The sequence below is a fragment of the Histoplasma capsulatum genome, genomic scaffold (assembly GCF_000149585.1).
Source record: "Histoplasma capsulatum NAm1 scaffold_6 genomic scaffold, whole genome shotgun sequence".
Taxonomy (NCBI): Eukaryota; Fungi; Ascomycota; class Eurotiomycetes; order Onygenales; family Ajellomycetaceae; genus Histoplasma; species Histoplasma mississippiense.
The window spans coordinates 14,551-29,761 of NW_001813977.1; the positions used below are offsets into that span (position 1 = coordinate 14,551).

Below are 15,211 nucleotides of genomic sequence, written 5' to 3' on the forward strand. Positions count from 1 at the left end.
GCCACAAGTATCTGATTGAAAGCGCCACTGGAATTAATACAACTCTCTTTACTAACTTCAGTATTACAGAACAGCAAATTGTATATTCTGAGTGAAATATCAAACTCAGCAGATGTACAGTGGTGTTCAATAAGTCAGCGTACTAGAGGCTCGGCACTAAGCTTCAGCACCCTACCCATCTCAACTAGATATTAAATAAAATCTCAACCAGGTATTCAATATAGAATTATATACATATTTTATAAAGTTAAATCAATAAAGAATATTTATATACATTTTCTTCATTAATACTTGATTGATTCATCTTTGACTTTGATAGCTGCAATTAATCTTCAGAATATAAAGTTGATTAAATATTGTATTTTAAATTATATAATAAAATCTCATATCATTTATAACTCTATTCTCATCTCAACTTCAAAATATATTCAATGTTGTATCTTTAATATACAGAACTTCATTATTGTTCATAGATTCTTTATTGTAAAAAATGTATTTCAATTAACAGCTAACATTATTCTAATACAGTGTATGAATATAGAGGTATATTTGAATTTCTTGCTTTTACATTCATTTACAACATAATTTCAATTCTTTAATTCATTTAATATCATTTCACATTCTCTATGATTGCTCTGTATGTGTTATTTTGCACAGATTGAATGATTATAAAGCTCTTAATATTTTTTCATTCACTAAAAACATTGATGCAATCTACATTAGATCACTAAAGTTGAAGTTATTGATAAATTTTATCATTGAAAAGATTGAAAAGAAATAGAGAGATCATTACAACATCTGCTTCAATTTTTAAAAAAATCAATGACAACATTCTCGCAATCATTTCTCAGCTGCAGAAATAATTTGAGAAGATTCAGAAATAATAAAATTGATAATAAAAAACTTTTATTAAATTAATGAAAATTTTAAATAATTGAATAAAAAAGAAGAAACATTCAATAAATCAGAACTTCACTTAAATTGTTTATAAAAAATTTATTAAATATATAATTCTGAATATGAACACAGCATCTGATCTGAGAGGAGATATTTTTTCAAATATTTTTAAATAAATAAATTCAATAAAATTAGTTGTAAGAGAATTGATCATCTGAATAATTATTATTTAAAGAAAAAATAACTGTATTTTTATTGAAGTTATTTTTATCAAAATTATAACTTCATTAACTGTAATGCACTCGTTTATTATTTCCTTATTATTATATTATCTTTGTTTATATCTTCGTCTATTCTTACCTCTTTCCATTATACTCTCGTTACCACTATTTCTATATGTATATATATATGGATGCATGTATTTCGCACATCTTCTTTCTTTTTTTTTTTTTTAGCGATTAGCTACAACTTCAACTACATTACTACTATAATTACTATTATCTTCTACTACATTATATACTATCTTCTACTATTCACTCTTCACACTGTCATCACCCCTCACATAAATGATGAAATGTTAAATATATACATTCATTTAAATTCAATTTAAAGAAACTTTTTGAGGAGAATTTATAAAGAAAAAAGAAAAGAGAAATTCAATTTGAGATATATTAAATACAGAAAATTAAAAAATAGAAATAAAGAAAAAATAAAAAATAAAGAAAAAAATAAAGAAAACAGATTTTAAAAAAAGTTTAAAAATTTTCAATTCATTTATTTTCATTTCATTTCTCATTTTTTATTTTCGCTTTTTTTCTTCATTCTTTTCATTTCTCTTTTTCATCAACTTCTCTCAGTACTGCTCTTGATATTTGTAAATTATCAGCATTCATTTGAAATACACAAATAGTGATAAATGTTTATTTTATAAAATATTTATCTTCATATTTTTTTTTTTCTCATCAATCTTCTTATTCTTCAATACATTTATTGAAGAAACATTTCTCCTTTTATAATTTTTTTTCACTTTGTCATTATCTAAAAATGCTTCTCTCAGTTCATCAATGTCAGTGGTATGTTAATTACTGAAACAGATATTATAAAATTCTGCTTTCATTATTAACATCATCACAATCTTCTTCTTCTTCTCAATTATCTTTTTTATTAACTTTTTTTCAATCAATCTTTCAATCTTTGAGTTTTTGAAGCTCAACACTTTCAATAACATTGATGGTTTTAAGATTGAAGAGAAGATAATTTAACATTCATCTACAGATCTTTATTCTCTTCCATTTTTACAGAAGAGTCAAAGTATATTTTCTTTAATAAAATATCATTTATTACTATATTGAATTATACCTTGCTATGAAGTTCAATGTATTGAGCATACAAGATGTAGAAATATGAGTTGTGAGCAATGGATAATAATGAATAAGATAACAAGTGATAAATGCAGTTTATATTGAAACATTGTGATGGATATAAAGACTGTATAAACAGAATTTTCTATTCTCTTATTTAATAGCAAAACATTGCAAAAATAGTTTAAATATTGATATATCTCTAAAATCATTTAAATATGATTTGAATACACATTTTCTTTAGCTTTATCATCAAATTCATATATATCATTTCTATTTTGTTGTTGTTGTTGTTGTTGTTGTTGTTGTTGTTGTTGTTGTTGTTGTTGTTGTTGTTGTTGTTGTTGTTGTTGTTCTTTATATTTTTTCTAAGATCATATGCAGTCTGAGATTATGATAGTCTTCATCTCATTAATCTACTCTACTCTTTAGTTACATTTCTCTATTCATAATTAAGTCATTCTCGATGAAGAGACTTCATTATATCATTCTGAATCTAACTCTCAAGAGGGGCCTTGCCTCACAATTGCTCATGCAATACTAAGCAATCCTTTATCACTTGAACTAGATATGTAAGAATCACAACACCTTAAAATCCCACACTATACTGAATCCATCTAAACTATATACATAGTGTTGAACATTGCTCCACCCTGCAGTGGCAGTTACCAATAGAAATGAGATAAGAAAAAATACCCTCAATATTCATCAAGATGTGATAATATTCTTTTTGAAGAAGGTGGGATTCGAACCCACTACCTTCTTGTTTCAGCAAAGATGGCCCCAACACCAAGTGCCTACTTGAGAAAGCATGAACAGCGCTTACCACTACGCCATCCACCCCATTTCTGTTTTGTGATATGCGGTCGGAACGATATAATGTCCGAATATTGGCACAAATACTGAATAACTATCAAAGGAAAATTGAATTGACTATGATAACTCCGATAAACAGGCAGTATTTATAAGGAGGGGAAAGCTCGATTATACGAGCGAGGCAGCGCTCAAGGAAGTACTGAGGTTATACCAGATATTATGAGATATTATCTCCGACAACTAGCTAACTACCTGCCCATCTATCTACTGACCTGCCTGAATGAATGATATCCATTCATGATATCTATTGATGAGATCTGCTAATAAGATCCCCCATGATATCTAGCAATGATATATCAATGATAGCTAGCGATGATATATATAGCAATTATATTCATCGATGACATATATAATATCTAAGAGCATGGCTTTCAGAGCTTCTTGCTCCGTCCTGCCCCAGCTGCATATTCCGTGAAGCTCCTGCTCTAGAGTTTTATGCCTAAGCTTTCAAATCCATTAAAAGAATTGAAGATGCCTTCATCCCCCGGGATTTAGGGGCTCGTTTGCCCACCCCCAGAAGGGGGTTGATAGGGTCAGGCTGACCCTAGTAATATAGTAAAGCATAGAGCAGAAAAATATTAGTGATTGTATAATTTGTGGAGTAGAATTATGAGAAGAAGGACTCTCATAAAAATGTGAAAGTAGGTGGGTGGGTGATAAAAGGTAGATTGTATCAGCTAATTACTAATGAATGCGATTTGAAAGAGAATTTTGACATATTTCATGATAAAGGTAAGAAAAATATATATTCAAATGATATTTGAATTGATAAGTCAATGATTCTAGAGATACAGGAATATTTGCAGCACTGGTTTACTACTAATTTTTAAAGGGGTGGTGGAAAATTCTGTTTTCACAAACTTTACATCCGCCACAATAACTAGTTACCCTTCAAGAAATACAAGGCCACTCTACTCCGTAGTTAAAGCCAAGTAAACAGGTTACATGCCATCACCAAGATAAATGATCAGTGATCGCAAACATCACCGGTGTTCCTCTTACTCATATCCCTCAAGGTTGTGTCTGTAAAGAACATAATAATAGTTCCAGCTTTGTTTGACCTCTTTTCACCTCTCCTCAACCCTCTTTCAGAGAGGGAGCCAAATGATGCTTGCCTCTTCCCCTGCATTCCTATGGTAATATGGGATCTGCAGCTGTCAGTCCTAGCCATGCTCAACGCGTCGGTGGGCCAATTCATATCTGTGTCTGCTGCTTCTGAGCCTGCATCTGAGTCTGGTTGCCAACATTCGCAATTGTCTTCTCACCCCCCCTCGAATCTACGTCGTTGCTCCCGTCAGCGTTCACAGACCCCTCCACCCAAGCCCACCTCCAGCCAGCTAGGCTCTGCCGCTCCCAACTCCACCACGTCCAGTTTGTCAACCTCCCCTTCGCCCTCGCCCTCGCCCTTCCACCCTTCCTCTTCCCATTCTTCACAAGTTGTTCCACATACCGACCCCGTTCCTCAGCCAGCCTCCTACCCCTCCTCCTTGTCGTCCTCCGCGCACACCGTGAATCCTTCGCTCGTACACGATTCACAGAATGATCCGCCACCCGTTCAAACATCAGGTCCTCCAATCTCTGCTGTGTCGATGACTTCGTTTCCCAAACCCTGCGGCCTCCCAGATCGCGATCGGTCTGCCGACCGTCAGCATCCTCTCCAAAATAGCCTTGGCTTCCACCAGGCTGGCTTTCCCTTATCCAACACGCCTTCTGGCTTGGATAATGATCATCCATCCGGCCATTCGTCTCCTAGGTTGCACCCAACTTACCGTTCACTGCACTCCTTGGGTCCCTCTGAAATAGCCACCCCGAGTCGCATCCAGGTCCATGGCTTGTCCCATATTCGCAGCTTTGCCAACGAGGAGATCCTCGCCTCATCCAGACGCTTCCAGGCTCAAGACCAGGGCAACGGCAGCCGTTGCCGGCAGGATGTCGGCCGCCAGTACGAGATCAGCTCGATGCCAGTCACAGATATCATCGAAATGGTTGCTGGCCTGTTGACCAAGATAACCACAACCAATGATCAGCAACATCAACATAACCATCGGAGCATTCCGCCAGTTGACAGCCCACGAGGCATCAGTGCTCAGACCACCAGCGTGCTCGCCTTCCATGGAAAAAACGTCCCAAGCATTACTATTCTGAGTTATCTGAGCCGCATACACAAGTACTGCCCAACCACTTATGAAGTTTTCCTAAGCCTGCTAGTCTACTTCGACCGCATGACCGAGATGGCAAATACAGGTTATATCCACAGCTTGCAACAAAGGTCCGATCAATACAGGAGCGGTGTGGGCCCACATTCTTCTTCCTCACCCTCCTTCCCGTCTACGGTTACTTCAAACCGTCCCACTACACGCGATTCTATCGTCACGCCCCCCTCCTCCATTCAGATGCGGGCGCGAGACACCGATCCACCCTCCCCATCCCCGCCTTCCGCAATAGATTCACAGTCCATCGTGCCTTCTAGAACTGCCCTGGAAACATGTGAAGACGACATACTCAGTCTCCCTCATTACTTTGTGGTCGACAGTTTCAACATCCACCGCCTAGTTATCGCAGGTGTGACTTGTGCGAGCAAGTTTTTCTCTGATGTCTTCTACACCAACTCTAGATACGCCAAGGTAGACCCAGGTTCCCGCCTTTTTGTGACTCGATTCGGTTTCAGTTGTAATTGACAAAAATTTATTCTAGGTTGGTGGCCTCCCTCTCCTCGAGCTTAACCATCTTGAACTTCAATTCCTCCTCCTAAATGACTTCCGTCTTGCCGTTCCAGTTGAAGAGCTGGAAGCTTATGGCACAATGCTTGTTGAGTTCTATGCGAGAGAAGTGGTAGCGCAACAGCAGCAACAACTGCCTCAGCAGCCACAGAGCCCTGGCGAGAGTCAAGACTCCTTCAGCATGACAGGCCGCCGAGCGAAGGAGGGCCCTCATATCCAACGGTGTCCTATCCGAGGGGAATTCCTCGTGCAAGGAAATGTTTCGCTAACCCCGACCCCTCCCTAATGATTTTATTGATCCGAATTGCCCTCTTCATTATGAGATATAGCATTGTCAAAGGAGTAGACAATGGGACCCTATTTACCACCAGGGATCAAAGAAACATAGAGTTTTGATTTTTTAATTTTTTCTCTCACTCGTTCTTTTCTGCTTGTGTGCTGGTGTTGACTCAATTGAGACGAAAGATACCACGAGACTAGGTGATCGACAGAATCATTGTTGTTTTTTCTTCACACTGGCTTATCTATTCCTTTTTTTTTTATAAAACCAAATCTATAATTATTGTGGTTAAAAGAACCACAGGAATAAAATTTACTTCTCAATCTTCTAAGAGAATAAACTGAAGTCTTAGCTGTAAAGTGAGTGTGATGAGTTAGCATCTGTTAGGAGTTAACTTATGCAATCAACCCTCTTCCCATTTGTGATAAGATAGCACTTTGACCACTAGGTTATCAATAGTAAAAAGCCAAATAACCATTTGGTAAATGGTTGCGCTCATAGTGATATATATACCTGTGGGCGTGGTGGGTGGCTCAGCCCACAGCGGGCGTGGCCACCCAATCCACCACCTATTGTGGCGGACGTAAAGCTTGCGAAAACAGAATTTTCTGCCACCCCCTGAAAAATAGTAGCAAAACACTGCAAAAATAACCAAAATATCCATGTATCTCTAGAATCATTCAAATATCATTCAATTCATTCAAATACACACCTTTATCATCAAATACACATCTTTATCATCAAATCTGTCAATATGCCCTCTCAGCTCAATGAATTTATCATCAATAAGATTGTACATTTTCTAAACAATGATTATATATTTGCTCAATTTATGCGGACCATTGAGTTTCATCTGATCATTGTATATCAAATTCAACAAAATATCTACTGCTTTGGAACTGCTAGAAGTCTTTGTTCAAAACGAGATGTAAAATCAAAGCTCACATTGAATATCTTATCAGATTTAAAGGATTTTTTTGAGATATATTTAACTGTATATTGCAATGAAGCTGTCTGCTTTGTGAAGAATGAATTTGATGTTGATATTCATTTTTGATTGATATTTAGATTGTTGAAGAAATTGAATTTGATATGAAAGAAGATGATTAATTATTGCAATTGTCATTTATAAAATCTGTTAATTTGTCAATTTTATTTGATATAAATTGAATCTGTGACCAGTCAACATGATGAAAAACTTTGAATTGAATGATATATTCAAATTACTCAGTATCAATCTGATCAATTTATTTTTTTAAATAAGAGTGCTGTGAATGAATGTACTGCAGATTGATGATTTGAATGATCAAATAAAAGATTTTTTTATCACATTAAAAAACTTTATAAACAATTTCATAAATGATTAATCTTATCTGTAATAAATGTTAATGAATATCTTGAGTATGATATATATCAAGGGTTCTATAATACAGAGAGGTTCAATGAGTTTGTATGTATTCAGATACTATTTAAATGTCAACAAAGTTATCATTATTTAATGATGAATAATTGCTTTTCTCATTGTTCACAAGTATTGTGAGATCTCTGCAAAGCAACTGACATTGAATTTTTATTCTTACCTTCATATTTCTCTCTTTATATTATAGAAAAACCAACTTTTTCCGTGAAAAAAATACTGTAACGTGACCTCATGTGATATCATATGCACCCAATCAAATTCATGAATGGATTGAACAGCTGGCTCTGCGGCCTGTACAGCTCTGATATTAATCTTTATTATTTTCTTTACAGATGTTCTCTACTGTATTTACATTTTTTATACTTTTTTCTACATTCATTACAATTTATATATGTTCATTAATATACTCATTTCATGCACCTCTGCTCATTGTGTGGGGTGTAATAGGCGCAACGGAGATATCTATATTAGGAAATAGATACGTGGCGATAGATACGTGGCGATGGCAATATTATCTATATAATGCTCGCTGATATCCGTGGATTTTAGGAGATCAGCGATTAGCTTTGAACAATAGAGATTGCTACCTTTCTAATATCCTTTATGCGTACTTCACACTACTCTTGTAATTACTCTTGTAGCCCATCTCTTACATGGGGATTATCATCCTCTCAATGTATTTGAACAGTTTCAATTCAATGCATTATTCCGTACATGCTCTACATACCATCACACTCAGTATTGCATATGCAAAATATGTTTAGTTCATCTTTCATCTGTCATTGAGAAATGTAGCTGCTTCTGTGCTCAACTTATAGTGAATTGAATTGTCATACTGTGATATATGCTGTGAAAATCATCTGTTTCATATTGTTATTCATATTTTCAAGAACTGCACTGATTGCTGAGCTCTCAAAATGTCAAACATTGTCATTTAACAGCTGCTGCTGCAGTTTCTACAGCAAATGAATTTGCTGATTATATATATATGAATTCAGTGAATCAGCTGACTCTCAATGATTGCAACATTTGAATCAATTTAAATATTTTTAAATCAGTTGTTAATTCTTCAATTATTTACAATTGTTGATCTATTCTCTACAGCTTTCATTTCTATATCTGTTGCTGTCAATCATTTAATTTTAATTGAATGAATGTCTACCGCTCTGTTTGTATACTTAAGTATTGAATTGATGAATGTGTATATAAATTGTTAAAAACCTTCTCAATGTTTTTTATATGCTGTGTAAGAGATGCTGTGAGATTGTTATCTGTCAGAAAATCTCCATCAGAGCTACATGAACTGTTTAATGACAATACATTTGATATGAAGCATTTTCACAAACATATTCAGAACTACAACTCTGTTTTGATATTTATATTTTTTAAATGCAAGTAAAATCCACATCTTAATTATCTGATTATTAATGATTCAATGTTATTTCAAATACAGAGGGAACTCTATCATCTGCAAAGGCTGTTAAAATCTGAATCAGATGAAAATATCTATTTTACACAAGTGTAAATCCACAACTCAAAATTTGATATGAGTATTGTAAATAACGTGAACTCTATCATACATTCTAATATATTTAATCATATTTGTATTGTGTTGTTTGTTGTTTGTTTATTTACTTTTTTATATTTTTCTATTATATTGTTGACTGCTAACATTTCTAAGATTAACTCTTTTATTCAGCTTTATTAATTTGTATAAAAGATATTATGAGACAGCTCTGCTGCATGTTTTGATTTGAATTTTATTGTACAATTGAAAGCAGATAGTGACCACTGCTGTGAGAATCTGCTTACTATATCAGAGATTGCAGTTGTTATACAGAACACCTTCAACAGCACTTATCATCTCTATATTATTTTTCTGACATTAAAACAATTTAATGCTGATTTGAGCTTCATATATATTGATTTTTACAATTTATTATATTTTTCATTGCATTACATTCTACTTTTTTCTTCTGAAGATCACAGTTGATATATTGATATGAATGTGTTTGCAAACCTCTCATCTATCTATAACAACTCTGATGATAATGTTGATGATGTTGTTAAACATGAAGATAAATGTGGCAGTTATAGTCTGACTCTATGTATATAGCATGTATATCATTTTTTTCAATAAGATAATGTTGATGCTCCTCTTTTCCAGGATGAATGTTTATGTAATGCACTCGTTTATTATTTCCTTATTATTATATTATCTTTGTTTATATCTTCGTCTATTCTTACCTCTTTCCATTATACTCTCGCTACCACTATTTCTGTATGTATATATATATGGATGCATGTATTTCGCACATCTTCTTTCTCTTTCTTTTCCTCTTCAGCGATTAGCTACAACTACAACTACAACTTCAACTATACTACTACTATAATTATTATTATCTTCCACTACACTCTATACTATCTTCTACTATTCACTCTTCACACTGTCATCACCCCTCACAGTTTCTAATCGCTCAATCTTCGAGAGACGGTCCGTTGAGTAATAGTCATGGCCTCTACCCGCAGCATCCGCCGTACTCGTGCTACCGCCGAACCAGAAGCAACAAACACCAGTGAAGAAAACCGTGAAACGCGCACCCCTGCCACTGAAAGTGTGCAACAAGCATCAACCTCTCCTATGGAACCAGACTCTGAGCATAGTTCAGAAGGGGACACCTCTTCTGAAGATTTGAATGCAATTGAGGCCGAGAAGATAGCTGTGACTAGGAGAATTAAGAAGTTACAGGCTGAGAAGGAATTGCGAGAACTCCAACACCGGTGCAATACTTTACTGCAAGAATTAGATGAAACCATCCCAGCCACCCGAAATACACTCGAAGCGCATCCGAACCATGGTAGAGACGCAACTAGCGTGAATTGTAACCGCGAAAACGCCACAAGCATCCTCGGACCACCGGAACCTACGCTACAAGCGCCCAACACCTTAGTGGAAAGCGCCGTGACTACTGTCAGTGGGAGACGTAGTCGGGTACCACTTTGGCAATTAGAACTTCGAGATCCCGGCATGAGCGGTCACCCTCCTCGGAGAGATGTGGAAAAGTTCCGAGGCCAAAGCATGAAAGAATTTGAAAACTTTGTTACAGCTGCTATCGCTTTCCATGCCAGTGATCTTGATTATTACAACGAACACGACCATCGGAAGGTCATCGAAGCCGTCACTCATTTTAATGTCGAGATGCAACAACGTTGGTATCAACATACACATGATATGCGGATTTTGCCTCCATGGGAAGAATTTGTTAGCTGGATGCAATGTCAAGTCACCGATCCAGATAAAAGTTTCCGAGATGCAGATAGACAGTACTGGAAAACAGAGCAACAAGAAGATCAGACAGTTCAACAATTTGCTTCACATTTACAATCAATTGAAGGGCGTCTGCGGCATCCTTATAGCGAATACCATCGGAAATCACACCTCTACATGAAAGTTCTACCTTCCATTCGCCGAGAATTTGACAAATATGCAACCAAACTAGAAGAGTTAAGCTATGATGCCACTCTTCACAAACTTGCAATAGCAGAATCAAATCTGCCAGAAAGACGGAAGAAACTTAAAGAGAAGTCAAACTTCAGAAACCCTACTCAAAGCTTTAACAACAGAAATAATGCTTGTAATAAGCCACAAAACAAACGCAGATGGAATGACACTACAAAGTCCGATGACTCCACCCGATCGAAATATTGCCGTTATTGCAAGCGACCAGGACATACCATCGATTCATGCTTCAAACGACCCAAAGATGAATCCAAAAACACTAAATCCGACTCGAAACTCAATGCGAAAGATACGAAGAACACGAAGGACTCAAAAAACGCTTAAAGCGCGCCATTCAGCTCGCAATGGCAACTATAAGCGCGGAAAGTCGATGCAAAAATGCCTTAAGTTTCACTGTCACAGTGGAAATCACTACGCCTAAGAGTCTGCAAAAAGTGCTTGCACTAGTAGACTCTGGGTCAGAAGTGAACTGTGTCGATGAATTTTGGGCAAAAGACCACAATCTAGAAGCTGCTCACCGCAAAACCAAGATGGTCAAATCGATTGATGGATGCATAATGCGCTCCTTTGGAGAGTATAACATTGCAACCACTGTCACTGATCACAAGGGTAATGCACAGCAGACATCTCATTCCTTCCATGCGATGAAAATGAAGGACTACAATCTTGTGTTAGGATTTCCTTGGTTAAAACAAACAAATCCTCTTATAGATTGGTCAGATGGACAATTCTTCTTTAGAAGCTCTGGAGATGAACAACAGCCTCAAATTATTTCTGAACAAGATGTTTTAGCTGAAGTTCTCACCGGAGCCAGAGTAGGAATGCTTGTAGTATTACCTACAGAATGTTCAAAAGACCCAAAGCATGCTCCACGCGTATTCTCGGCTGCATATTCGGACTTGCCGACCGGCCTACCCGATTATGTTATGCCATACGCGCATATCTTCTCAGAAGAAGCTGCTATAAGCGCGCAAAGACCAGAAGAGGCGGAACACCGCATAGATCTCGAGCCTGGTGCGCGACCTCCATTCATGCCGATATACAACCTCTCTGAAACTGAGTTAGCTGCCCTAAGAGAATATTTAAAGAATGCATTAGACAAAGGGTGGATACAACCGTCCAGTAGCCCGGCTGGTGCACCAATTCTCTTTGTCCCCAAGAAAGATGGTGGACTCCGTCTTTGTGTAGACTATCGAGGGTTAAATCGAATCACCATCAAGAACCGATACCCTCTACCTCTAATAAGTGAATTACTTGACAGGCTCTCAAAAGCCAAGGTATTCACTAAGCTGGACCTTCGAGATGCCTACCACCGCATACTTATAGCGGCAAAAGACCGTTGGAAGACAGCCTTTAGAACGAGATATGGACATTTTGAATATGTAGTTATGCCATTTGGATTAGCTAATGCTCCAGCGACATTTCAAGCATACATTAACAATGCCTTGTCTGATTTGTTGGATATATGTTGCGTTGTTTATTTGGACGACATTCTCATATTCTCCAATTCAAAGCAGGAACATAAAGTGCATGTTACTAAGGTGCTAGAACGTCTCGAGCGTGCGAATCTATTTGCAAAACTCTCTAAGTGTGAGTTTGAAGTGGACAAAGTCTCGTTTCTGGGGTTTGTTATAGGTACAAATGGTATTGAGATGGAGCCAGACAGAGTCTCCACTATTGTGGAATGGCCTACACCTAAATCAATTAAAGAGGTTCAATCCTTTTTGGGCTTTGCTAACTTCTATCGGCGATTTATTAAGTCTTTCTCCTCTATTGCAGCCCCATTATTCGAACTTACAAAAGGGAGCAAGAAAGGGGAAAGAAAAGCCACTTTTATGTGGACAGAAAGTGCCCAAAGCGCTTTCAATGAGCTCAAATCGCGCTTTATGCGTGCTCCTTTATTAGCTCATTTTGACCCAGCTCGGCGTATTCAGATTGAACCTGATGCGTCCACTTTTGCAGTCGCTGCTATCCTGTCACAATTGCAGGATGACGGGCACTGGCATCCAGTTGCCTTCTGGTCAAGAAAGTTGATTGATGCGGAAACGCGTTATGATACTCATGATAAAGAACTCTTGGCTATTGTAGCAGCATTTAAGAATTGGAAACACTATCTGGAGGGAAGCCAGTATCCAATTCAAGTCTGGTCTGATCATGCCAATCTGCAGTACTTTATGACGACTAAGGAACTGAACAGACGTCAGGCCAGATGGGCGGAAGCTTTATCTGCTTATGATTTTGTATTACTGCACCGCCCTGGATCAAAGAATCCAGCTGATGGGCCCAGTCGTCGCGCAGACTACAGTGAGGCCTATAATGGCCAAACTATGTTACCTACCCTGCAACAGAAACTGAAACATGGAGTTAAGCTAGGCTGGGAAGCTGATACTTCTTTTCAAAATGATATTTCTTCTGATGTAGTCTGTGCACGGGTCTCTAATGAGCAAAATGCTCCTTTTAATGAGCGAAAAGCGCTCCATACGTCGACGTCTTATACCTCTCGCGTAAACTCTTCCCCTCTGATGCGCGTTGAGCAATATATGCCCCGGATTGCAGTCAATAAGGCTATTCTTGGGGACTCAGCATATACAGAAATGCCTGAATCCTTCACCTCATTTCTGAGTAAAGCACAGAAGATCGATTCTTTTGCTGCTGAGCAAAGAGAGAAGGTAAAAGAGAAGGGTATGACTGTTGCTGAAAATATGCTATGGACAATTTCTGAGGATGATATATTGCGTGCTGATGGTCGCGCATATGTCCCTCAACAAAAGGCACTCATTGATGAAATTATCAGTGCAAACCATGATGATCCGCAGGGGGGTCACTTTGGTATAAAAAAGTCCATAGACAGCATCCAGGACAAATACTATTGGCATGGGCTAGTCAGGGATGTCAAAGATTATATATCCACTTGTGATACTTGTCAAAGAGTTAAGCCAAAACGGCACAGACAATATGGAGAGTTGGGTACAATTCCCTTACCATCAAATCCTTTTGAATCCATTACTATGGATTTTATTACAGGCTTGCCAGCCTCTACATTCCTCCACCAAACCTACGATGCGATTTTAGTGATTGTGGATATATATACCAAGTTTACGATCTATATTCCTTGCACCAAAAACATTACAGCGGATGAGCTAGCGGAAATCGTTTATACCAAGTTCTATACAATTTACGGAGTACCTAAAAACCATATATCCGATCGAGGTTCGCTGTTTACAAGCCATTACTGGTCCACCTTTTGTTACATGCTAGGCGCACGCCGGAAACTTTCGACAGCCTTTCACCCTCAAACAGATGGCCAAACGGAACGACAGAATCAAACCTTGGAACATTATCTCCGATGCTTTGTCAACTATCATCAAGATGACTGGGCACGCTGGCTACCACTAGCACAGTTTGTTTACAATACCTCTCAACATGCCTCTACTGGAATGGCACCCGCGGAAGCCTTAATGGGATATCGACCTGATTTGAAAATTAACGTCAGCAAACCACCACAACCGGTTGCCATACATGCTGCTAGCCGCGCGAAACATATTGAGGAAACACGCCACAAGCTCATCGAGAACCTACAAAAAGCACGACAAGCACAGAAAATCTATTACGATGCAAAACATAAGCCTCAACAATTTAAAATAGGTGACTACGTCATGCTCAATGCAAAAAACCTCCGATTACTACGCCCGGTTCGTAAACTCGACCATAAATATGTTGGACCCTTCAAGATTCTGAATACCATCGGAAAACAAGCGTACAAACTGGAACTGCCACCTTCATATAGAAACATCCATCCTGTATTCCATGTTTCTTTATTGGAGCCATACAACCGCAGGAATGGAGCTTTACCAGAACCAGGACCGGAACTTGTCGACGGCGAAGAAGAATACCAAGTTGAGGAAATTCTTGAAAAACGACAACGAAAAAACAAACCTCCGGAATATCTTGTGAGATGGACAGGTTGGGGACCTAGTGGTGATACATGGGAACCGGAAGAAAACATATTAAACACTCAGGCATTCGAAATCTTCCTTGAACAAGAAAATGAACGACAAATACAAAACCAACATACTCCCAAACGCCAAAAGCGCAAATCTCAAGTTGAAAAACGCTAGAAGCGCAAATCTCACCCAA

At 37.6% G+C, this 15,211-nt stretch overlaps 3 protein-coding genes and 1 pseudogene across 4 annotated transcripts; 2 read left to right on the top strand and 2 right to left on the bottom strand.

Moving 5' to 3' along the window:
• Positions 1-2,989: 2,989 nt before the first annotated feature.
• HCAG_09429 lies at positions 2,990-3,101 on the bottom strand (annotated as a pseudogene). The gene has a single exon. The product of its transcript is annotated as a tRNA-OTHER (tRNA).
• Positions 3,102-4,328: 1,227 nt separating this feature from the next.
• On the bottom strand, positions 4,329-4,697 carry HCAG_06343 (predicted protein; the record flags this gene model as incomplete). The annotated part of the gene is made up of 1 exon (XM_001538688.1): positions 4,329-4,697. The coding sequence occupies one exon, from the start codon at positions 4,695-4,697 to the stop codon at positions 4,329-4,331; it is 369 nt and encodes a 122-aa protein (XP_001538738.1).
• A 419-nt stretch (positions 4,698-5,116) lies between these two features.
• Positions 5,117-6,140, top strand: HCAG_06344 (predicted protein; the record flags this gene model as incomplete). The annotated part of the gene is made up of 2 exons (XM_001538689.1): positions 5,117-5,758; positions 5,829-6,140. The coding sequence occupies 2 exons, from the start codon at positions 5,117-5,119 to the stop codon at positions 6,138-6,140; spliced, it is 954 nt and encodes a 317-aa protein (XP_001538739.1).
• A 3,926-nt stretch (positions 6,141-10,066) lies between these two features.
• Positions 10,067-15,192, top strand: HCAG_06345 (hypothetical protein; the record flags this gene model as incomplete). The annotated part of the gene is made up of 4 exons (XM_001538690.1): positions 10,067-11,189; positions 11,477-11,683; positions 11,930-12,664; positions 12,710-15,192. 4 exons carry the CDS (start codon positions 10,067-10,069, stop codon positions 15,190-15,192), a joined length of 4,548 nt encoding a protein of 1,515 aa, XP_001538740.1.
• Between the last annotated feature and the right edge of the window lie 19 nt (positions 15,193-15,211).